Raw genomic sequence first — 25,661 nt, 5'->3', positions numbered from 1 at the left:
GCACCTTTGATGTTGTCAATTTACAGTTTCTGAGGCTGGTAACTCTGATGAACTTATCCTCTGCAGCAGAGGTAATTCTTGATCTTTCTTTCCTGAGTCGATCCTCATGAAAAATAGTTTTATCATAGTGACTGATCATTTATATGATTGCGCATTAATAAATGCATGTGATATATATAGACAAAATATAGTAATTTATATATAATTAATTATAAATAAATATAATATGTGAATTAAATAGTAGCATAATTTATTACTGATATTATTATTAATAATTGTGTATAATTAATTTATATTTATTAAAAACATTTCTATATACATCTGTAAACAAGGCATAGCAATCCTTAGTCAGAGCAGGAGCCGTGACATCCCCCAGTGCATTATATATGAGATTATAAAATCTAATATCGGGTGCCTACATTCTGCTGTGATAAATCTAGATTAGTAGACCCGCATAATCCTAATGCTTGATTAAAAGGTTAATGCTTAGAGATCAAGTGCTAAAGCTGCCCTATAGGACGTACCTTGTGAGTGGCTCCATGAGGTCTGCCAGCAGAGTGGGAGCCATCATCATCTCATTGTACATCAGAGGCTTTGTATTTAGTGGCAGAATATACTCTTCTATGTGCAATATCAGTAATATGCAAGTGGCTTCCATCTGACAGGCTTAGCAGTGTATAGATAGTATTAACTGCCATCGTATCCACCAAAGAAATGCTGTTTTCTAGGGTGGAACAGTGGAAATGGCTTTGGTGGTCCCATAGAATTAGTAATGCCAACAATAAATTAATTGCATGTCATACGCTTTCAATTTACTGAAGGTGTATGGCAGGGGTCCACAGGCTACAATGCCATACTGAACCAATCCCAAGGGCGGCAACATTTTTTTAAAGGTGCACTTACATTCAATATGTAGGGCGGCAGCCACGGGCAAGTCATCTTTCTACTCCTCGAATGCCCCGGTGCGCTACATGAAAGTGAAGGATCTGGCTGGGTGTTGGTTCTGGTTCAGGCCCACTGTAGCCAGTGGGGTTAGCAGGTGAGATCCCGCCCCGCAGTCTCTTCTGATTTATTCCCACTGCGGGGCGGAATCTAGGGCCGCGCGTCTACGCAGGCGCTATAAGGAAGACATCATGTGATGTAAGTGGACGGGCAGCGCTAACTGCGCATGCCCAAGAAGCAAGATTACAGCGCAGGCGCCAGGTAAATAACTGAACGCTGAGGAGGCGGTGCCCAGAAGAATGGAGGAAATGACTGATGGCTGTAAGGCGTCTGTGTCCGGGGGGGAAAGACCTGCCCCCTGGACAAACTAGAGGTATGAGTGACAAATTATAAAAACGATTCTTTCAGCGGTGGAAGGGACCCCAACTAAAAGAGCCACCCTGAAAGAATGCAGCATTAGCGCTGCACTAGGTGGCTCTTTTAGTTAAAAATGCCTGGGGGGGGGGGTGACAGGTTCCCTTTAAGTTTTAACATAGCCATGAAGCATGTTATGGATTACTACAAGTGTGCAAGATAAGGACTACCATCAGCACACAAGATCAGTACATGAATTCATCGCCAGAACCACCATCAGTACATGAATGCAGTGCCAGAACCATCATGATTACATGAACTCAACACCAGAACCACCATCAGTACATGAATGCAGAGCCAGAACCACCATCAGTACATGTATACAGCACCAGAACCACCATCAGTACATGAATACATCACCAGAACCACCATCAGTACATGAATGCAGAGCCAGAACCACCATCAGTACATGAATACAGCACCAACCTTAGTACAGCGATCAATTGCAATGTCAGGTCAGCCCCATATACAATTGTATCGCATGAACCTACAACTCTCACTGTGCCCCTGACAATGGTAAGGAGATACTGTGAGTTATTACAAGTCATCATCAGACTGCAGACCGTACAGGAACCACAACACTAATGATGTGAAGTTAGTATAACAAATAAACATTTACATACAGGTATCTTACAGGTGACATCTTTTCTGACTGAAGTCATTCTTATCCCTTTTATCTCCATGTAGCACAGGTGCCATGATGAGATTTCATGCCCAGAGCTTATCTCTACAGACTTCCCTCTTCTCCGTCTCCAGCAGCCGACCCTGACACGGTGTCTTATAAATAAAAATATCATTATACTGTACCATAAATCTAAATATCTCTCATGCTGTGCCTCTGAATAAATAATTGCCCCTCAATGTGCTTCCTGTGCAAATTATCCTCTCCACCCTGCCCCGTTATATAATATCCCCCCTCACACAGCCCCTTTATATAATGTTCCTCCACACAGCCCCTCTCCATAATATACTACCACACACAGCCCCTCTCTATAATATACACCCACACTGTACTTCACCATAATATCCCCCCACACTACTCTTCCTTATAATATACCACCCACACTGCCCTCTCTATAATATTCCACCCCAAACTGCCCCTCTCCATAATATCCCCCCACACTGTCCTTCTCCATAATATCCCCCCACACTGCCTTTCTACATAATATTCCCCTAACACTGCCCTTTGCCAAAATATCCCCTCAAACTGCCCCTCTCCGTGATATATAGCTTCACACACTGACCCTCTCCATGATTTCCCCCCCACACTTCCCCTCTCCATAGTATTCCCCTACATTGCTCCTCTCCATAATATACCTCTGACTCTGCCCTTCTTCATATTATTCTCCCCTCACACTGCCCCTCTCAATAATATTCCCTCCACACTGCCCCTTTCCAAAACATCACCCCAAACTGCCCCTTTCCATATCTCTCCCACACTCTCTGCATAAAGTTCCCCCCACCCCACTGTCCCTCATTTTACTATGCCTCCGTTCACAATCCACCAAATTTCTCCATAATGTCCCCCATTACCCCATAATGTGCCCTTGCAGTAATACCAACCCTCCATTCCCCCTGGCCCTTTCCTCTAAAATGCACCTGCTGCAGACCTCATCACTCCGCTGCAGACCTCATCACACCGCTGCAGACCTCATCACACCGCTGCAGACCTCATCACACCACTGCAGACCTCATCACACCGCTGCAGACCTCATCACACCGCTGCAGACCTCATCACACCACTGCAGACCTCATCACACCGCTGCAGACCTCATCACACCGCTGCAGACCTCATCACACCACTGCAGACCTCATCACACCGCTGCAGAATATTTTGGTATTTTGGTGATCCAGTAGTAATAGGGAGAGTAACCATGATACCATTGGTGGTCTTGAGTGGAAATGCTGAAAGTGAGCCCTGTGGTCCTCTAACAGTGTCCCTGTTTGCTCCATGAGATTGCTCACAATACCCTCAAAATTTCAGTAAAAATACAGATGATTTCCCTGGCTGTCTTGTGGAAGTGGGACTTCTGACTATAAAGCTTGTGGATGAACTTTACCAGTATCCATATTTATTCTTTTAAAATTGTAAAAAAAAACAACCTTCACTAGCCCAACAGGAATATAGAAAGTGGCCCTGGTAGTCCAGTGTAAATCCGATTTTGCCCATAAACTTGGCTGTGCAGGCCAATCCTGATTCTCTGCAGTCATCCATGTCAGACATCAGACTTTCCATCATATTCTAGTAAGAAAATCAAAGCGGAGACATTGTCCCATATATATGACCTACAACCCTCTGACTTTTGACCCTTTTAATACAGTATGAGCCTCCATATAATTTAGATAATGGAAGATCTGTTTTTCTTACAATCTTTGTTTTCTTGCTATGACCTTGAATAGGTCATCAATATGACATATGGGGGATCAATGAAGTGAATGGGAGCTGAACTGCAGTACCTGAGAATAGCCACTATATGTGCATGGAGCTGTGCTGCGCCAACACTGTACACTATGGGCTTTCATCCAAGTGTTAGCTGATCAGTAGGAGCGCCAGATTTTGAACCCTCACACATATGATAATAATGACCTCTACTAAGTATTGGTCATCAATATTTTTAATCCTGGAAAACCCCTTTTAAAAAAAAACCTGGATACTGCAGGGCAGGTGGAGATAAGTCTTCATTTGAAAAAACAGTGTCATTTGTAATATGTCAATTTTTAGATATGACACCCCAATTTTCTTTTTTTTTGGGGGGGAGGGGAAGATAAAAAAATATTTTTTTGCATACATATATATATATATACATACAGTATATATAATGTATATATATATGTTCTGTTTTATTTTTATATTCTATTTATAATTTTCTATTATTTAAAGCAATATTTTTTGTTCAAATATATATATTTATTTATATATAATTTATGTTTTCATCCTTAAATATATATTTATGCATATATTAATATTTTTAGATTTTATTTACAATTTTATATTATTTAAAACAATATAATTTGTTTATATATTTATGTTTATATATATGTATATTAATATTTTTTATATGTTATCAAGGCTTTCTATGATTTTAAGCAATCATCTCACTAAGGAGCTGTTTAATTGCTGGTACAATGAAGAAAGCCTGTGAGTCCTGCATGTCCCGCCTACACGGATTGATTGACAGCTCTCTCTGCCAATCATCCTTTGTGGGCGGGGGACACAGGACCCACAAGCTTTTTGGAACCAGCTTTTTTTTTACATGAAAATACTGGATGAAATCATAGAAAACTCCATATCCCAGAATTCCGCGCGTTATCCACTATCTTATACCACCCTTAGAATAGAGATGTAACAGAGTCCCTTTAAATGGTCTGTAAACCAGTACCACCATTAAGCTGAGTATGGTGGCATCATCATGCACTCTCTTTTTTTTTTCTTCTTACTTTTATGGGACCGCAGGCAAATAAATCTGCATTATCTGAACTATTACATAGCATAATATTATACCCATCCATGGAAAATCAGGTTGAGCTCTGCTACAAATAGAGACTGCAGTGCATCCCATATGTTTTGGTGGTGGTTATTACCTCTTCTCTCCTGGCTATTTTTTTTTCTATTTTTTTTGTCTTATGTGGAATATGAGTTTCCAATAGCAAAAAGTCAATCAAACAAGAAGGCAAGGGCTGGGGGGCTACAGAGATCCTCAGCCTCCAATCAGAAGGAGGGAGGCTGGAAAGGGTTAATGGGCTGACCCAGAAAGAACAAATCTATCTGGAATCTGCACAGAACCATCTACACAACTATCAAGTGGAGATTAATAAGAAAGTTCATATTATATATGTATATTTATGTATATATACTGGAGGAGGATATTAGACATCAGCAGGAGCAGAGGAAGGAAAGAAGAAGAAAAAGGGGGATTTCAGGATTCTGCACATGGAAGTCAGAGACAGCCTCTTCTCATAAGGAGGATTTGGTTTCCTACCAAGTTTTCCCAGAAGAAATAAAGAAGAAGAGGGAAAAAAAGAGGACTCCGACATCCATTGCGAAGAGCTGAGCATTCCGACACATTCTGGAGAACTTGGTGGTGGCTGAAGATGGTCATCATCCTCAAGGAGACCATGATGTTGTGATCTACCAAGGTTCCTCACCCCTCCAGGAACCTCAGGTCATGACATTTTTGCTAGATTTTTTCCATCCTCCTTGGGTATCCGATGAGTTAAGAAAGTGCAAATTGCGGCCACCTGAAGAACAGGAGAACTTTGGGAGAACTTGACAAGTCAATCTGGTGAAGAACATCAAGAGGAAATCATCTGATTTTTATTTTAATTTTTTTTGAGACCTAAATAATAATAGTAAAAAGGGGTTAAAAAAAAAAGAACTTACTATCTCTTATGGGAATTAAGCACTCCTCCCGCTGCTTGCTCCTGAGGAGGAAGATGGCTGAAGCAGAGAATGTGGAGGTAGGAGATGGTCTTCTGGAGGAGATGCAGCAGATGGGAACTTTGCATGGGTGATGGTGGAGAAGCATTATGGGGTGTTGTGGAATGAAGGGGCTCCATGGATGCGTGACTAACCCACTAGTGTCCATGGCTGAGTCACTGATGCTCAGAGCACAGCCCTGCACTGGATATAGGGGGGTTATTAACCAGTGCTGGGGATGGGGGGGATCGACTGTGGATCGCTCGTGTTCTTCTCACCTGCCTGACCTACATTGCACAGGAGGAAGCCGCAGTGTATGAGCAGTGCCATGAATCTGTGCCTGCAGTGCCTGCCCCTACACAGGATGCAGAGCTATGTCTGTACTGTGAGTATGGCCAAAATGCAGGAGCAGCTCCAGGCAGGGAGACTGGCACAGGGTGCCCTTGACATAGTGGGGGATGTGGGACTTGTGAGTGGGGGGCTGAGCTGTGGAGGGGGCTGCAGCAGAGGGAATGCAACACAGGTAGATGCTGCTGGACAAGACCTGTGCTGGGGGGGCTGCAATAGAATCAAATGATATATTCAGCTCAAATGCAGTCAATTGGGTCTTATAGGGTAGATATATGTGTAATGCAGGTGTATAGGGGTCAGCAGGGGATACACCTGTGTAATACCCTCATCTACTGTGCTCCTGTATTGGGGTCGTGTAGGGTACACATGTGTAATCTGCTCATCTACTGTGCTCCTGTATTGGGGTCTTGTAGGGTACACATGTGTAATACCCTCATCTACTGTGCTCCTGTATTGGGGTCGTGTAGGGTACACATGTGTAATCTGCTCATCTACTGTGCTGCTGTATTGGGGTCTTGTAGGGTACACATGTGTAATCTGCTCATCTACTGTGCTCCTGTATTGGGGTCTTGTAGGGTACACATGTGTAATCTGCTCATCTACTGTGCTCCTGTATTGGGGTCTTGTAGGGTACACATGTGTAATCTGCTCATCTACTGTGCTGCTGTATTGGGGTCTTGTAGGGTACACATGTGTAATCTGCTCATCTACTGTGCTGCTGTATTGGGGTCTTGTAGGGTACACATGTGTAATCTGCTCATCTACTGTGCTGCTGTATTGGGGTCTTGTAGGGTACACATGTGTAATCTGCTCATCTACTGTGCTGCTGTATTGGGGTCTTGTAGGGTACACATGTGTAATCTGCTCATCTACTGTGCTCCTGTATTGGGGTCGTGTAGGGTACACATGTGTAATCTGCTCATCTACTGTGCTGCTGTATTGGGGTCTTGTAGGGTACACATGTGTAATCTGCTCATCTACTGTGCTGCTGTATTGGGGTCTTGTAGGGTACACATGTGTAATCTGCTCATCTACTGTGCTGCTGTATTGGGGTCTTGTAGGGTACACATGTGTAATCTGCTCATCTACTGTGCTCCTGTATTGGGGTCTTGTAGGGTACACATGTGTAATACACTCATTTACTGTGCTCCTGTATTGGGGTCTTGTAGGGTACACATGTGTAATACACTCATTTACTGTGCTCCTGTATTGGGGTCGTGTAGGGTACACATGTGTAATCTGCTCATCTACTGTGCTGCTGTATAGGGGTCTTGTAGGGTACACATGTGTAATACACATTTACTGTGCTGCTGTATTGGGGTCTTGTAGGGTACACATGTGTAATACACATTTACTGTGCTCCTGTATTGGGGTCTTGTAGGGTACACATGTGTAATACACTCATCTACTGTGCTCCTGTATTGGGGTCGTGTAGGGTACACATGTGTAATCTGCTCATCTACTGTGCTCCTGTATTGGGGTCTTGTAGGGTACACATGTGTAATACACTCATTTACTGTGCTGCTGTATTGGGGTCTTGTAGGGTACACATGTGTAATCTGCTCATCTACTGTGCTCCTGTATTGGGGTCTTGTAGGGTACACATGTGTAATCTGCTCATCTACTGTGCTCCTGTATTGGGGTCTTGTAGGGTACACATGTGTAATCTGCTCATCTACTGTGCTGCTGTATTGGGGTCTTGTAGGGTACACATGTGTAATCTGCTCATCTACTGTGCTGCTGTATTGGGGTCTTGTAGGGTACACATGTGTAATCTGCTCATCTACTGTGCTCCTGTATTGGGGTCGTGTAGGGTACACATGTGTAATCTGCTCATCTACTGTGCTGCTGTATTGGGGTCTTGTAGGGTACACATGTGTAATCTGCTCATCTACTGTGCTCCTGTATTGGGGTCTTGTAGGGTACACATGTGTAATACACTCATTTACTGTGCTCCTGTATTGGGGTCTTGTAGGGTACACATGTGTAATACACTCATTTACTGTGCTCCTGTATTGGGGTCGTGTAGGGTACACATGTGTAATCTGCTCATCTACTGTGCTGCTGTATAGGGGTCTTGTAGGGTACACATGTGTAATACACATTTACTGTGCTGCTGTATTGGGGTCTTGTAGGGTACACATGTGTAATACACTCATTTACTGTGCTCCTGTATTGGGGTCGTGTAGGGTACACATGTGTAATCTGCTCATCTACTGTGCTGCTGTATTGGGGTCGTGTAGGGTACACATGTGTAATCTGCTCATCTACTGTGCTGCTGTATTGGGGTCTTGTAGGGTACACATGTGTAATCTGCTCATCTACTGTGCTCCTGTATTGGGGTCTTGTAGGGTACACATGTGTAATCTGCTCATCTACTGTGCTGCTGTATTGGGGTCTTGTAGGGTACACATGTGTAATCTGCTCATCTACTGTGCTCCTGTATTGGGGTCTTGTAGGGTACACATGTGTAATACACTCATTTACTGTGCTCCTGTATTGGGGTCTTGTAGGGTACACATGTGTAATACACTCATTTACTGTGCTCCTGTATTGGGGTCGTGTAGGGTACACATGTGTAATCTGCTCATCTACTGTGCTGCTGTATTGGGGTCGTGTAGGGTACACATGTGTAATCTGCTCATCTACTGTGCTCCTGTATAGGGGTCTTGTAGGGTACACATGTGTAATACACATTTACTGTGCTGCTGTATTGGGGTCTTGTAGGGTACACATGTGTAATACCCTCATCTACTGTGCTCCTGTATTGGGGTCTTGTAGGGTACACATGTGTAATCTGCTCATCTACTGTGCTCCTGTATTGGGGTCTTGTAGGGTACACATGTGTAATACACATTTACTGTGCTGCTGTATTGGGGTCTTGTAGGGTACACATGTGTAATACCCTCATCTACTGTGCTCCTGTATTGGGGTCTTGTAGGGTACACATGTGTAATCTGCTCATCTACTGTGCTCCTGTATAGGGGTCTTGTAGGGTACACATGTGTAATACACATTTACTGTGCTGCTGTATTGGGGTCTTGTAGGGTACACATGTGTAATACCCTCATCTACTGTGCTCCTGTATTGGGGTCTTGTAGGGTACACATGTGTAATCTGCTCATTTACTGTGCTCCTGTATTGGGTTCTTGTAGGGTACACATGTGTAATCTGCTCATCTACTGTGCTGCTGTATAGGGGTCGTGTAGGGTACACATGTGTAATCTGCTCATCTACTGTGCTCCTGTATAGGGGTCTTGTAGGGTACACATGTGTAATACACATTTACTGTGCTGCTGTATTGGGGTCTTGTAGGGTACACATGTGTAATACCCTCATCTACTGTGCTCCTGTATTGGGGTCTTGTAGGGTACACATGTGTAATCTGCTCATCTACTGTGCTCCTGTATTGGGGTCTTGTAGGGTACACATGTGTAATCTGCTCATCTACTGTGCTCCTGTATAGGGGTCTTGTAGGGTACACATGTGTAATACACATTTACTGTGCTGCTGTATTGGGGTCTTGTAGGGTACACATGTGTAATACACATGTACTGTGCTCCCTGTATTGGGGTCTTGTAGGGTACACATGTGTAATCTGCTCATCTACTGTGCTCCTGTATTGGGGTCTTGTAGGGTACACCTGTGTAATCTGCTCATCTACTGTGCTGCTGTATAGGGGTCGTGTAGGGTACACATGTGTAATACACATTTACTGTGCTCCTGTATTGGGGTCTTGTAGGGTACACATGTGTAATCTGCTCATTTACTGTGCTGCTGTTTAGGGGTCTTGTAGGGTACACATGTGTAATACACATTTACTGTGCTGCTGTATTGGGGTCTTGTAGGGTACACATGTGTAATCTGCTCATCTACTGTGCTCCTGTATAGGGGTCTTGTAGGGTACACATGTGTAATACACATTTACTGTGCTGCTGTATTGGGGTCTTGTAGGGTACACATGTGTAATACACTCATTTACTGTGCTGCTGTATAGGGGTCTTGTAGGGTACACATGTGTAATACACATTTACTGTGCTGCTGTATTGGGGTCTTGTAGGGTACACATGTGTAATCTGCTCATCTACTGTGCTCCTGTATACGGGTCTTGTAGGGTACACATGTGTAATACACATTTACTGTGCTGCTGTATTGGGGTCTTGTAGGGTACACATGTGTAATACACTCATTTACTGTGCTGCTGTATAGGGGTCTTGTAGGGTACACATGTGTAATACACATTTACTGTGCTGCTGTATTGGGGTCTTGTAGGGTACACATGTGTAATACACATTTACTGTGCTGCTGTATTGGGGTCTTGTAGGGTACACATGTGTAATCTGCTCATTTACTGTGCTGCTGTATAGGGGTCTTGTAGGGTACACATGTGTAATCTGCTCATTTACTGTGCTCCTGTATACGGGTCTTGTAGGGTACACATGTGTAATACACATTTACTGTGCTGCTGTATTGGGGTCTTGTAGGGTACACATGTGTAATACACTCATTTACTGTGCTGCTGTATAGGGGTCTTGTAGGGTACACATGTGTAATACACATTTACTGTGCTGCTGTATAGGGGTCGTGTAGGGTACACATGTGTAATACACTCATTTACTGTGCTGCTGTATAGGGGTCTTGTAGGGTACACATGTGTAATCTGCTCATTTACTGTGCTGCTGTATAGGGTCTTATATATATACATTTAGTAATGGACATATTGTACATGTGTACTGCATGTTTATAGTGGACTAGATGAAGTCAGCAGGGGATATACATGTGTCATACATTCATTTACTGTTCATGTGTTTAGGGGTCTTATATATACAGTCAGTAGGGATATATACATGTGTAGTACATTCCTTAGCTGTGCTTACATAATTCATTCAATTACTGTGTGTGGGGGAAGGGGGTATACACACACAGGAGGATTACATTCATTTACTGTCTGTGTATCTGATGGGGGTGCCGGGATAGAGACAAATATTGGTTGGATAGATAGATAGATAGATAGATAGATAGATAGATAGATAGATAGATAAATTTTAGACTGTTGTGTTTCTCTCCTTCTCTGTGGCTCATATAATATGGGAAAACAATCTATTAGATATCTATTGTCCGGCCCCAGTGCCCTCTGTGTGTAGTGGGGGCTGTGCATTATACACAGTGGTGGGCTGCACTCCTGTCCTGTAGTTGGGGGGATACAGATAAATCCTTTGTATACAGCATAATAATAATAATAATAATAATAGATCCAGTTGTTGCATGTTGTAGAGCATCTATGGGTTTTCTAGTTATGTGCAATCTTGGATCACTATCTATGTCTTTGGAATGTGGGGGGAAACCCACGCAAACTCGGGCAGAACATACAAACTCCTCGCAGATGTTGTCCTTGGTGGGATTTGAACCCAGGACCCCAGCGCTGCAGGGCTAACCACTGAGCCACCATACAGAGCTAACCACTGAGCCCCCCCATGCTGCCCAATATCTGGACTCCCCTTTATGAGACAGAACTGAGAGATGCCACCATGAACTCTCAGCCCACGTATGAATTACATGTTTGAATACCTGGCATGTAATAATATATATTCCCTACAGGGGGCGCTGTAGAAAAAAAAATAATGTATATTTAGCATGGGTTATACCCAGTGATAGTCAGCGGTTTGTGATGCCAGACGCTGGGCAATCATCAGATCACCCGGAGGCACAATGTCCCCTTTCATTCTGTGGCCCTATGCAGCTGCCTAGTTTGCCTGTGTGACATGCTGTATACACCCCTGCCTGCATTATCTCTAGTGGCTGCTAGAACGGAATAGCTGTACATGTTCTGTACATGTGCGGTCAGTGTATGACACTATTTATCATGGCTGTGTATGGCACTATTCATCATGGCTGTGTATGGCACTATTCATCATGGCTGTGTATGGCACCGTTCATTATGGCTGTGTATGGCACTATTCATCATGGCACTGCATGGCACTATTCATCATGGCTGTGTATGGCACTATTCATCATGGCTGTGTATGGCACCGTTCATCATGGCTGTGTATGGCACTATTCATCATGGCTGTGTATGGCACTATGCATCATGGCTGTGTATGGCACCGTTCATTATGGCTGTGTATGGCACCGTTCATTATGGCTGTGTATGGCACTATTCATCATGGCTGTGTATGGCACTGTTCATCATGGCTCTGTATGGCACTGTTCATTATGGCTGTGTATGGCACTGTTCATCATGGCTGTGTATGGCACTGTTCATCATGGCTGTGTATGGCACCATGCATCATGGCTGTGTATGGCACTATGCATCATGGCTGTGTATGGCACTGTTCATCATGGCACTGTATGGCACTATTCGTCATGGCTGTGTATGACACTATTCATCATGGCTGTGTATGGCACCATGCATCATGGCTGTGTATGGCACTATGCATCATGGCTGTGTATGGCACTATTCATCATGGCACTGTATGGCACTATGCATCATGGCTGTGTATGACACTATTCATCATGGCACTGTATGGCACTATTCATTATGGCACTGTATGGCACTATTCATCATGGCTGTGTATGGCACTGTTCATCATGGCACTGTATGGCACTATTCGTCATGGCTGTGTATGACACTATTCATCATGGCTGTGTATGGCACCATGCATCATGGCTGTGTATGGCACTATTCATCATGGCACTGTATGGCACTATGCATCATGGCTGTGTATGACACTATTCATCATGGCACTGTATGGCACTATTCATTATGGCACTGTATGGCACTATTCATCATGGCTGTGTATGGCACTGTTCATCATGGGTCTGTATGGCACTGTTCATTATGGCTGTGTATGGCACTGTTCATCATGGCTGTGTATGGCACTATTCATCATGGCTGTGTGTATGGCACTATGCATCATGGCTGTGTATGGCACTATGCATCATGGCTGTGTATGGGACTATTCATCATGGCTCTGTATGGCACTGTTCATCATGGGTCTGTATGGCACTATTCATCATGGCTGTGTATGGCACTGTTCATTATGGCTGTGTATGGCACTGTTCATCATGGCTGTGTATGACACTGTTCATCATGGCTGTGTATGACACTATTCATCATGACACTGTATGGCACTATGCCTCATGGCTGTGTATGGCACTGTTCATTATGGCTGTGTATGGCACTGTTCATCATGGCTGTGTATGGCACTGTTCATCATGGCTGTGTATGACACTAGTCATCATGGCACTGTATGGCACTATGCATCATGGCTGTGTATGACACTATTCATCATGGCACTGTATGGCACTATGCATCATGGCTGTGTATGTCACTATTCATCATGGCTGTGTATGGCACTATACATCATGGCTGTGTATGGCACCATTCATCATGGCTGTGTATGGCACTGTTCATCATGGCTCTGTATGGCACTATTCATTATGGCACTGTATGGCACTATTTATCGTGGTGCTGTATGGCACTATTCATCATGGCACTGTATGGCACTATTCATTATGGCACTGTATGGCACTATACATCGTGGTGCTGTATGGCACTGTTCATCATGGCTCTGTATGGCACTATTCATTATGGCACTGTATGGCACTATTTATCGTGGTGCTGTATGGCACTATTCATCATGGCACTGTATGGCACTATTCATTATGGCACTGTATGGCACTATTCATCGTGGTGCTGTATGGCACTGTTCATCATGGCTCTGTATGGCACTGTTCATCAAGTCACAGTGTAACATTATTCATCCATACAGTGAAAGGCAGTATTTATCAGGGCAATAGATGACACTATGTATTAGGGCGCTGTACGCCACTATTTATTAGAGCTCCATCTAGCACTATTTATCAGTTAACTGTATGGCACTATTTATCTTAACATCATATGTTACTATTCATCAGGTTACTGTATTGCACCATTAATCACTATTTATAAGGGAACCATATGACAATATTTATCAGGGTATTGTATGGTATTATTGATCAGGTTGCTGTATATAATCACTATATATTAGGGCAGCACGGTGGCTCAGTGGTTAGCGCTGCAGCCTTGCAGCGCTGGGGTCCTGGGTTCGAATCTCACCAAGGACAACATCTGCAAGGAGTTTGTATGTTCTCCCCGTGTTTGCGTGGGTTTCCTCCGGGTACTCTGGTTTCCTCCCACACTCCAAAGACATACTGATAGGGAATTTAGATTGTGAGCCCCCATCGGGGACGGTGATGAATAATGTGTGCAAACTGTAAAGCGCTGCGGAATATGTTAGCGCTATATAAAAATAAATAAAGATTATTATTATATGGCATTGTTTATCAGGCCACCATATGCCACTATTTATCAATGCACAATCTGGCACTATTAGGGTGCCATCTAGTATTATTTATCAGGTTACTGTATGGCACTATTCATCACTATATGGCATTGTTTATCAAGGCACCATATAGCACTATTTATCATGGCCCAATCTGGCACTATTTATCAAGGCACTGTATGTTATTATTTATCAGGTTACGGTATGGCACTATTAATTACTATATGGCATTGTTTATCAGGACACCATATGCCACTATATATCAGGGCACCATCTGGCGCTATATATCAGGGAACCATATGGCACTATTTATCACAGCACAATCTGACACTATTTATTGGGGCACCATCTAGTACTATTTATCAGTTCACTGTATGGCACTATTCATCAGGTTACTGTATGGTACTATAATCACTATATGGCACTATTTATCAGGAAATCATATAGCACTATTTATCAGGGCACCATATGGCACTGTTTATCAGGGCACCATATGGCACTCTTTATCAGGTCACCATATGGCACTGTTTTTCAGGGCATCATATGGCATTCTTTATCAGGGCACCATATAGCACTCTTTATCAGGGCACCTTATGGCACTATTTATCAGGGCACCATATGGCACTCTTTATCAGGGCACCTTATGGCATTCTTTATCAGGGCACCATATAGCACTCTTTATCAGGGCACCTTATGGCACTATTTATCAGGTCACCATATGGCATTGTTTATCAGGGCATCATATGGCATTCTTTATCAGGGCACCATATAGCACTCTTTATCAGGGCACCATATAGCACTATTTATCAGGGCACCATATGGCACTATTTATCAGGGCACCATATGACACTCTTTATCAGGGCACCATATAGCACTATTTATCAGGGCACCATATGGCACTATTTATAAGGGAACCATATGGCACTATTTACCAGGGCACCATATGGCACTCTTTATCAGGACACCATATGGCACTCTTTATCAGGGCACCATATGGCACTCTTTATCAGGGCACCATATGGCACTATTTATCAGGGCACCATAGGCCACCAGGGTGGTGCACGGGTGAGGTTATAATTTAGAATCACCAGCTGTTATCGTGCAGGGCTACATTGGATTGTAGGAATCATGATGCAGCAATGCAGCTCTGCTACATCTGTAGTGAAATGCACAGTGCATGCTTCTGGAGGAGAGATGAGGTCAGGCTGCACAGTATATGGCAGGCTCAGCCTTGGGGGCCCCTGCTGGCAGCACTGCACTGATTACTGAGGATGCAGGGAGCCTGACAAATTGATTTTGCTGCAATTTTCTGCAGCAGCACAGTCCTGCATTACAATGAGAGCAGAAGAGCAGCACATGGAGCCAGTGGCAGCCCGCAGTGCGCAGGCGCGGGGCCGGCAGGAGCTCTCCCTGGTGCTGCAGGACAGGGCACAATGCGGCTGATGGCAGAGGCAGAGCTCTGGTGTCCTGCAGGGAATGGCAGCCATGGCGAAAGAGAGAGCAGAGCTATGTTTGTAATAGCTTCAGAGCTTTGGTTGTCTCATATGGTATACTCTGATATAGCAGAGCTGTGTTTGTCACATGTGCTAGAGTTTCAGATGCAGCAGCGCTGAGTGCATCTGATAAACCAGTAGAGCTGTGTTTGTCAAGTGCTGAAAAGCTGTGTTTGAAGACATGGCACTCCTTAGATTTTAGATGTTGCTGAGTTTTAGTGTCTCTGAAGATGTAGTAGAGCAGAAATTGTCAGGAACCGAGCAGTTGTGGTTTCCAGGTGTTTTATATGCTTTGAGCATATCTGATGATGTAGCTGAGTTTTGTTTGTTACTGATATTGAGCAGCTCTCTTTTTGACAGATATTGACAAGCAGAGCTGTGTTTGTTAGAGCGGAGCTGTGTTTGTTAGATAGAGCAGAGCTGTGTTTGTTAGAGTGTAGCTGTGTTTGTTAGCGCAGAGCTGTGTTTGTTAGATAGAGCAGAGCTGTGTTTGTTAGAGCGGAGCTGTGTTTGTTAGAGTGGAGCTGTGTTTGTTAGATAGAGCAGAGCTGTGTTTGTTAGAGCTGAGCTGTGTTTGTTAGAGTGTAGCTGTGTTTGTTAGAGCGGAGCTGTGTTTGTTAGAGTGGAGCTGTGTTTGTTAGATAGAGCAGAGCTGTGTTTGTTAGAGTGGAGCTGTGTTTGTTAGAGTGGAGCTGTGTTTGTTAGATAGAGCAGAGCTGTGTTTGTTAGAGTGGAGCTGTGTTTGTTAGATAGAGCAGAGCTGTGTTTGTTAGAGCTGAGCTGTGTTTGTTAGAGCAGTGTTGTGTTTGCTAGAGTGGAGCTGTGTTTGTTAGAGCAGTGCTGTGTTTGTTAGAGTGGAGCTGTGTTTGTTAGAGTGGAGCTGTGTTTGTTAGAGTGGAGCTGTGTTTGTTAGAGCGGAGCTGTGTTTGTTAGAGCAGTGCTGTGTTTGTTAGAGCAGTGCTGTGTTTGTTAGAGTGGAGCTGTGTTTGTTAGAGTGGAGCTGTGTATGTTAGAGTGGAGCTGTGTTTGTTAGAGCGGAGCTGTGTTTGTTAGATAGAGCAGAGCTGTGTTTGTTAGAGCGGAGCTGTGTTTGTTAGATAGAGCAGAGCTGTGTTTGTTAGAGTGGAGCTGTGTTTGTTAGAGCGGAGCTGTGTTTGTTAGAGCTGAGCTGTGTTTGTTAGAGTGTAGCTGTGTTTGTTAGAGCGGAGCTGTGTTTGTTAGAGTGGAGCTGTGTTTGTTAGAGCAGTGCTGTGTTTGTTAGAGTGGAGCTGTGTTTGTTAGAGCAGTGCTGTGTTTGTTAGAGTGGAGCTGTGTTTGTTAGAGTGGAGCTGTGTATGTTAGAGTGGAGCTGTGTTTGTTAGAGCGGAGCTGTGTTTGTTAGATAGAGCAGAGCTGTGTTTGTTAGAGCGGAGCTGTGTTTGTTAGATAGAGCAGAGCTGTGTTTGTTAGAGTGGAGCTGTGTTTGTTAGAGTGGAGCTGTGTTTGTTAGAGCTGAGCTGTGTTTGTTAGAGTGTAGCTGTGTTTGTTAGAGCGGAGCTGTGTTTGTTAGAGTGGAGCTGTGTTTGTTAGATAGAGCAGAGCTGTGTTTGTTAGAGTGGAGCTGTGTTTGTTAGAGTGGAGCTGTGTTTGTTAGATAGAGCAGAGCTGTGTTTGTTAGAGTGGAGCTGTGTTTGTTAGATAGAGCAGAGCTGTGTTTGTTAGAGCTGAGCTGTGTTTGTTAGAGCAGTGTTGTGTTTGCTAGAGTGGAGCTGTGTTTGTTAGAGCAGTGCTGTGTTTGTTAGAGTGGAGCTGTGTTTGTTAGAGTGGAGCTGTGTTTGTTAGAGCGGAGCTGTGTTTGTTAGAGCGGAGCTGTGTTTGTTAGAGCAGTGCTGTGTTTGTTAGAGTGGAGCTGTGTTTGTTAGAGCAGTGCTGTGTTTGTTAGAGTGGAGCTGTGTATGTTAGAGTGGAGCTGTGTTTGTTAGAGCGGAGCTGTGTTTGTTAGATAGAGCAGAGCTGTGTTTGTTAGAGCGGAGCTGTGTTTGTTAGATAGAGCAGAGCTGTGTTTGTTAGAGTGGAGCTGTGTTTGTTAGAGCGGAGCTGTGTTTGTTAGATAGAGCAGAGCTGTGTTTGTTAGAGTGGAGCTGTGTTTGTTAGAGTGGAGCTGTGTTTGTTAGATAGAGCAGAGCTGTGTTTGTTAGAGTGGAGCTGTGTTTGTTAGAGCGGAGCTGTGTTTGTTAGAGCGGAGCTGTGTTTGTTAGAGTGGAGCTGTGTTTGTTAGATAGAGCAGAGCTGTGTTTGTTAGAGTGGAGCTGTGTTTGTTAGAGCAGTGCTGTGTTTGTTAGAGCGGAGCTGTGTTTGTTAGAGCAGAGCTGTGTTTGTTAGAGAGGAGATGAGTTTGTTAGATATGGTGGAGCTGTGTTTGTTAGATATGGTGGTGCTGTGTTTGTTAGATATGGTGGAGCTGTGTTTGTTAGATATGGTGGAGCTGTGTTTGTTAGAGCAGTGTTGTGTTTGTTAGAGTGGAGATGTGTTTGTTAGATAGAGCAGAGCTGTGTTTGTTAGAGTGGAGCTGTGTTTGTTAGAGCGGAGCTGTGTTTGTTAGAGTGGAGCTGTGTTTGTTAGAGTGGAGCTGAGTTTGTTAGAGAGGAGATGTGTTTGTTAGATATGGTAGTGCTGTGTTTGATAGATATGGTGGAGCTGTGTTTGTTAGAGCAGTGTTGTGTTTGTTAGAGTGGAGTTGTGTTTGTTAGAGTGGAGCTGTGTTTGTTAGAGTGGAGCTGTGTTTGTTAGATAGAGCAGAGCTGTGTTTGTTAGAGTGGAGCTGTGTTTGTTAGAGTGGAGCTGTGTTTGTTAGAGCAGTGCTGTGTTTGTTAGAGTGGAGCTGTGTTTGTTAGAGCGGAGCTGTGTTTGTTAGAGCAGAGCTGTGTTTGTTAGAGCGGAGCTGTGTTTGTTAGAGTGGAGCTGTGTTTGTTAGAGCAGTGCTGTGTTTGTTAGAGAGGAGATGTGTTTGTTAGATATGGTGGTGCTGTGTTTGTTAGATATGGTGGAGCTGTGTTTGTTAGAGTGGAGCTGTGTTTGTTAGAGTGGAACTGTGTTTGTTAGAGCAGTGCTGTGTTTGTTAGAGCGGAGCTGTGTTTGTTAGAGCAGAGCTGTGTTTGTTAGAGAGGAGATGTGTTTGTTAGATATGGTGGTGCTGTGTTTGTTAGATATGGTGGAGCTGTGTTTGTTAGAGTGGAACTGTGTTTGTTAGAGCAGTGCTGTGTTTGTTAGAGTGGAGCTGTGTTTGTTAGAGTGGAGCTGTGTTTGTTAGAGAGGAGATGTGTTTGTTAGATATGGTGGTGCTGTGTTTGTTAGATATGGTGGAGCTGTTTTTGTTAGATATGGTGGTGCTGTGTTTGTTAGATATGGTGGAGCTGTTTTTGTTAGATATGGTGGAGCTGTGTTTGTTAGATATGGTGGAGCTGTGTTTGTTAGAGCAGTGTTGTGTTTGTTAGAGTGGAGCTGTGTTTGTTAGATAGAGCAGAGCTGTGTTTGTTAGAGTGGAGCTGTGTTTGTTAGAGTGGAGCTGTGTTTGTTAGAGCAGAGCTGTGTTTGTTACAGTGGAACTGTGTTTGTTAGAGCAGAGCTGTGTTTGTTAGAGTGGAGCTGTGTTTGTTAGAGTGTAGCTGTGTTTGTTAGATATTGTGTAGCTGTGTTTGTTAGAGTGGAGCTGTGTTTGTTAGAGTGTAGCTGTGTTTGTTAGATATTGTGTAGCTGTGTTTGTTAGAGTGGAACTGTGTTTGTTAGAGCAGTGCTGTGTTTGTTAGAGCAGAGCTGTGTTTGTTAGAGTGGAGCTGTGTTTGTTAGAGCGGAGCTGTTTTTGTTAGAGAGGAGCTGTGTTTGTTAGAGCAGAGCTGTGTTTGTTAGAGTGGAGCTGTGTTTGTTAGAGCAGTGCTGTGTTTGTTAGAGTGGAGCTGTGTTTGTTAGAGTGGAACTGTGTTTGTTAGAGCAGAGCTGTGTTTCTTAGAGAGGAGATGTGCTTGTTAGATATGGTGGAGCTGTGTTTGTTAGATATGGTGGTGCTGTGTTTGTTAGATATGGTGGAACTGTGTTTGTTAGAGCAGTGCTGTGTTTGTTAGAGCAGAGCTGTGTTTGTTAGAGTGGAGCTGTGTTTGTTAGAGCGGAGCTGTTTTTGTTAGAGAGGATCTGTGTTTGTTAGAGCAGTGCTGTGTTTGTTAGAGTGGAGCTGTGTTTGTTAGAGCAGTGCTGTGTTTGTTAGAGTGGAGCTGTGTTTGTTAGAGCAGAGCTGTGTTTCTTAGATAGAGAGGAGATGTGTTTGTTAGATATGGTGGAGCTGTGTTTGTTAAATATGGTGGAACTGTGTTTGTTAGAGCAGTGTTGTGTTTGTTAGAGTGGAGCTGTGTTTGTTAGAGTGAAGCTGTGTTTGTTAGATAGAGCAGAGCTGTGTTTGTTAGAGTGGAGCTGTGTTTGTTAGAGAGGAGCTGTGTTTGTTAGAGCAGTGCTGTGTTTGTTAGAGTGGAGCTGTGTTTGTTAGAGCAGTGCTGTGTTTGTTAGAGTGGAGCTGTGTTTGTTAGAGCAGAGCTGTGTTTCTTAGATAGAGAGGAGATGTGTTTGTTAGATATGGTGGAGCTGTGTTTGTTAAATATGGTGGAACTGTGTTTGTTAGAGCAGTGTTGTGTTTGTTAGAGTGGAGCTGTGTTTGTTAGATAGAGCAGAGCTGTGTTTGTTAGAGTGGAGCTGTGTTTGTTAGAGAGGAGCTGTGTTTGTTAGAGTGTAGCTGTGTTTGTTAGATATTGTGTAGCTGTGTTTGTTAGAGTGTAGCTGTGTTTGTTAGAGTGTAGCTGTGTTTGTTAGAGCAGAACTGTGTTTGTTAGAGTGGAGCTGTGTTTGTTAGAGAGGAGCTGTGTTTGCTAGAGTGTAGCTGTGTTTGTTAGAGAGGAGCTGTGTTTGTTAGATATTGTGTAGCTGTGTTTGTTAGATATTGTGTAGCTGTGTTTGTTAGAGTGGAGCTGTGTTTGTTAGAGTGGAGCTGTGTTTGTTAGAGCAGTGTTGTGTTTGTTCGAGTGGAGCTGTGTTTGTTAGAGCAGTGTTGTGTTTGTTAGAGTGGAGCTGTGTTTGTTAGAGCAGAGCTGTGTTTTTAAGATAGAGAGGAGATGTGTTTGTTAGATATGGTGGAGCTGTGTTTGTTAGAGCAGAGCTGTGTTATTCAGACTTGTCAGAAGCGCCTCCCAGATGTTGCAGAGAGCAGAGTGTGTCCCACGATGTTGTAGAGCTGGGTTTGTCCAATACTATACAGCGTTGTTTGTCAGATGTAGCAGAGCAGAGCTTCCACAGTTTAGGATCTGAGCATGCCTGGCCATACACTAGCGCTGGGTAGCCACTTATTGTGCACATGTTGGTAAGCTATGTACCTACCGTATGGATTGGATTGTCCCATTGTGTAGAGACAGTCTCCATAGTGCAATCCGGTTATATAATGTAGACATTCATTTCCAGGAGGAATAACAGAGGGATCGCACAATGCAACACTCCAATATGTTATTCCAGATTTGTTATCCCATGGTTGAAGGGGCCGTTACATCTTTTATAACTTCAGGAGCTCACCTCTCCCCAACCTCCCGACTTTCTGATTGACGGGTAGCGGTGCGCTCCTGATGATTGACAGTTGTGCGTCCGCTTTAGAAAGAGATGGAACAACCCCTTTAATGCAAGTACTTACTAAACCTAAGATGTTAGTGGAGCTGCAGCTGCATCCCCCTCCTCTCCCCTCATTGATAAGGTTTCCATACATTTGCAGACTACAGCCTGCGTTGAGGAGTTGCTATTTGAGTAATTCTCTCCTGTTTTCCTGTTCTTTCAGCTTCACCTTTATAAATAATATAAATAATCGCCCCCCCGCAGCATTAACCCCATCACATCCGGCAGAGTCGTGACTGCGGAGCATTTGCGGTGTGGGCTTGTTGTGCTGTCACTCATTTTGGCAGTTTCTATAGATACTTTTGCATTTCCTATTAGTTCTTCTGCCAAGTCATATACGATGCCGGGATTAATAGCGAACGTACAAAGCCTGGAAATTATTTATCACAATGACATTTCCACTGGTGTAACTTGTTGTATAAGAAAAAAAAGCAATTTCTGTGGGAAGTGGACAAATGCTTTTTAATTTAGTAACTTAATGATGCAAATGTGAAGATTGTGTTTGATAATTATTGGCGTAGAGCGGATAGCAATGTGATAACGGCACTGGGGAGATGTCAGTGGACGGCTCGTGCTCTTTTCCTTTTTTATTTTATATAGATATAAAATCATTACATAGATAGAATAGATCAGGTGTCGATTCCATAGGACCGTGCGGCTCACTCCGGCAGCCATGTCGCCTTTAACGCCTCACACACAGCATTCACAGCTGAACCCTGAAGCGTGTGCACTGAAGGATTACGGTCCTGACGCTGGCAAGTTCCAGGGTCAGAACGTTCTATATGGACAGAGTTAGCGCGCTCTGCACTCCCGTCTCTCTGATGAAGACAGTAGTCCTAGTGTCTCTTATGTGATGCATGCTGAAATCTCAGTGTCCTATGTGATGTATACAGCAATCTCAGTGTCTCCTTTGTGATGTATATACCGCAGTCTTGGTGTTTACTATGTGATGTATATACAACAGCCTCCTTCGTGTCTCCTATGTGATATATATTGTGATGCAGTGACCCATGTGACAGCTAGGGGGCGCTGTATGGGACATGCATGCAGCCTTTCCTTCATTGTAGTAGGGAAAATGGTGACTGGCAGGGTTGTGAATGGCCGATATGTATCACAAGTGTGGGTGCCTTGTGATGGAAGCTGGAACATGTGTTGATCAGCTGAGGTACTGCTGAGGGTTTGCTGCAGTGTATTAGGGAAAGCTTCCAGGTGACTTGGTGAGATGGGTGGGACCAGTCACCTACAAACCCACCAAGGGGCGTGTGTATGAACGCCCAGGATAAAGCCTGTGTGTGGCTGTGTGAAAGAAGACCTTTAGTGAGGTCATAACCATGTGATCCATGCCTCACCTCTGGGTGTGGTTATGGACCATATAAGGTGCCTGAGGTCTGGTCACATGGGGAGAGAGTGTGTACCTGAATGGTTCAGGGTAGAAGGTCCTGGAAGGTCTAGGTGTTGGAAGGTGTGCTGCCTTCCTGAATAGCACCTGCTGCGACCATGGACCTGGTGAGGCCAGTGTGTTGGGAGTCCCTGGGAGTAGGGACAGATCCCTGAATAGCACCCGGTGAGGCGTGAGTGTTGGACAGTCTCAGGAGGGGACAGACGTCCTGAATAGCACCCACTGAGGCCCTGGACCTGGTGAGGCCAGTGTGTTGGGAGACCCAAGGAGCAGGGTCAGATCCCTGAACAGCACCCGGACAGGCCACGTGTGTGAGCAGAGTCTGTGATGGCCTGCATTTGGGGAAGCCACTGCTTGGCTGTGGTTCTGGAACCGTGAGGCGGCCTAGTGAATAAGGCACTGTCCGGAATGGTGAGCCCAGTGCGGCCGGTTCCCCAAAAAAAGGACCAACCAAGAGTCGGCATCTGGAGCAGGAGCCCCTCAGAGGTAACCCCGGACAGGCGGAAATAACTGTGTTGAGGCTATAGAGCCTGTTACTGGACATGGCACAGCCTGTGTGGCCTCAGAACTGAGAGAGCGGAACTCTAATGTGAACACTGATCTATCTGATACAAGACTGTTTTCTTTGTGTTGCCTTATATGGTTTATGCCGTTCAATAAACCACATAGACTGTTTAACGGAAAGTGTTCCTGTGTGATGTGAATGCGCTGCCAAGTGAGTGTCCCCCAATACACTCGTTGAGCGCTGCCTTACAATATATACAGTTGTCTCAGTGTCTCCTATATGATAAATGTGCACAGCATCCTTGGTGTCTCCTATGTGATGTATATACAGCAGTCTCAGTTTCTCCTATATGATATATATACAGTAGTCTTTATGACCTATGTGATGTATATACAACAGACTTTGTGTCTATTATGTGATATATATATATATAGCAGTCTCATTGTCATTTACGTGATGTATACAGCAGTCTCAGAGTCTCATATATGATGTATATACAGCAGTCTTGGTGTCTTCTATGGGATGCATACAGAAGTCTCGTGTCTCCTATGTGACATATATATATATACAGCAGTCTCAGTGTGTCCTACGTGATGTATATACAACAGTCTTGGTGTCTCCTATGTGATGTATATACAGCAGTCTCAGAGTCTCATATATGATGTATACACAGCATCCTTGGTGTCTCCTATGTGATGTATATACAGCAGTCTCAGTGTCTCCTATGTGATATATATATATACACCAGTCTTTGTGTCTCCTATGTGATATATATATATATATATATATATATATACAGTACAGACCAAAAGTTTGGACACCGTCTCGGTCAGAGAGTTTTCTTTATTTTCATGACTATGAAAATTGTAGATTCACTCTGAAGGCATTAAAACTATGAATTAATACATGTGGAATTAAATAATTTACAAAAAAGTGTGAAACAACTGAAAATATGTCTTATATTCTAGGTTCTTCAAAGTAGCCACCTTTTGCTTTGATTACTGCTTTGCACACTCTTGGCATTCTCTTGATGAGCTTCAAGAGGTAGTCACCGGAAATGGTTTTCACTTCACAGGTGTGCCCTGTCAGGTTTAATAAGTGGGATTTCTTGCCTTATAAATGGGGTTGGGACCATCAGTTGTGTTGTGCAGAAGTCTGGTGGATACACAGCTGATAGTCTTACTGAATAGACTGTTAGAATTTGTATTATGGCAAGAAAAAAGCAGCTAAGTTAAAAAAAATGAGTGGCCATCATTACTTTAAGAAATGAAGGTCAGTCAGTCGGAAAAATTGGGAAGACTTTGAAAGTGTCCCCAAGTGCAGTGGCAAAAACCATCAAGCGCTACAAAGAAACTGGCTCACATGAGGACGGCCTCAGGAAAGGAAGACCAAGAGTCACCTCTGCTGTGGAGGATAAGTTCATCAGAGTCACCAGCCTCAGAAATCGCAGGTTAACAGCAGCTCAGATTAGAGACCAGGTCAATGCCACACAGAGTTCTAGCAGCAGACACATCTCTACAACAACTGTTAAGAGGAGACTTTGTGCAGCAGGCCTTCTTGGCAAAATAGCTGCTAGGAAACCACTGCTAAGGACAGGCAACAAGCAGAAGAGACTTGTTTGGACTAAAGAACACAAGGAATGGACATTAGACCAGTGGAAATCTCTGCTTTGGTCTAGGGGCGGACACAGACAGCTTGGGGCCCCTGTGCAAGAAATGTGTCTGGGCCCCCTTCCTTTTATGGCAACAAAGCTATATGTTAGGGCTGGCGGGACGCACCAAATTATAAAATAATAGTGGGTGCGTTCGCAGCCCGGGGTCCACCGTGCAGAGGTGGTACACTGCTGCTAGTTAATGGCGGGAGAATAAAGCGGTGTGTAAACAGTCACACGTGGGTTACGTCACCCAATGTGAACAGGAGCGAACTCTGTTAATTCACAGAGCCACACAACCACTGAACGTGGATGCCGGAGCCTGTTTAGCTCACAGAGCCCGGCCAAAGAGCGCACAGCAAGCGGCCACAGAACTCTACCCCAAGGACACGGGGTTAGAGTCCCTCTAGGCCCACCGACATCACTGCCACGAGCGCCGCTAAAGACGCTGGCTAAGGAGTATGGAGCACGTGCACTGAGGCGTGCCGA

At 44.1% G+C, this 25,661-nt stretch overlaps 1 protein-coding gene across 2 annotated transcripts in view; it reads left to right on the top strand.

The window, feature by feature from the left end:
- Nucleotides 1–5,111: 5,111 nt before the first annotated feature.
- PRMT8 (protein arginine methyltransferase 8) overlaps nt 5,112–25,661 on the top strand; it is a 134,006-nt gene continuing 113,456 nt past the window's right edge. The window contains exon 1 of one of the 2 annotated variants that reach the window (XM_073567808.1): nt 5,112–5,814. In XM_073567808.1, coding sequence (XP_073423909.1) covers nt 5,746–5,814 — 69 coding nt within the window. In that variant the 5' untranslated portion in view covers nt 5,112–5,745. Of the gene's footprint in view, nt 5,815–5,882; nt 6,159–25,661 lie in introns of those variants that run through there. The other variant, XM_073567809.1, reaches the window with a different exon arrangement.

This window comes from Dendrobates tinctorius, unplaced genomic scaffold (assembly GCF_039654945.1).
Source record: "Dendrobates tinctorius isolate UK_male_01 unplaced genomic scaffold, ASM3965494v1 ptg000020l, whole genome shotgun sequence".
NCBI lineage: Eukaryota > Metazoa > Chordata > Amphibia > Anura > Dendrobatidae > Dendrobates > Dendrobates tinctorius.
The sequence above is the reverse complement of the archived record's forward strand: the minus strand, read 5'-3'. Positions and strand labels throughout refer to the sequence as shown.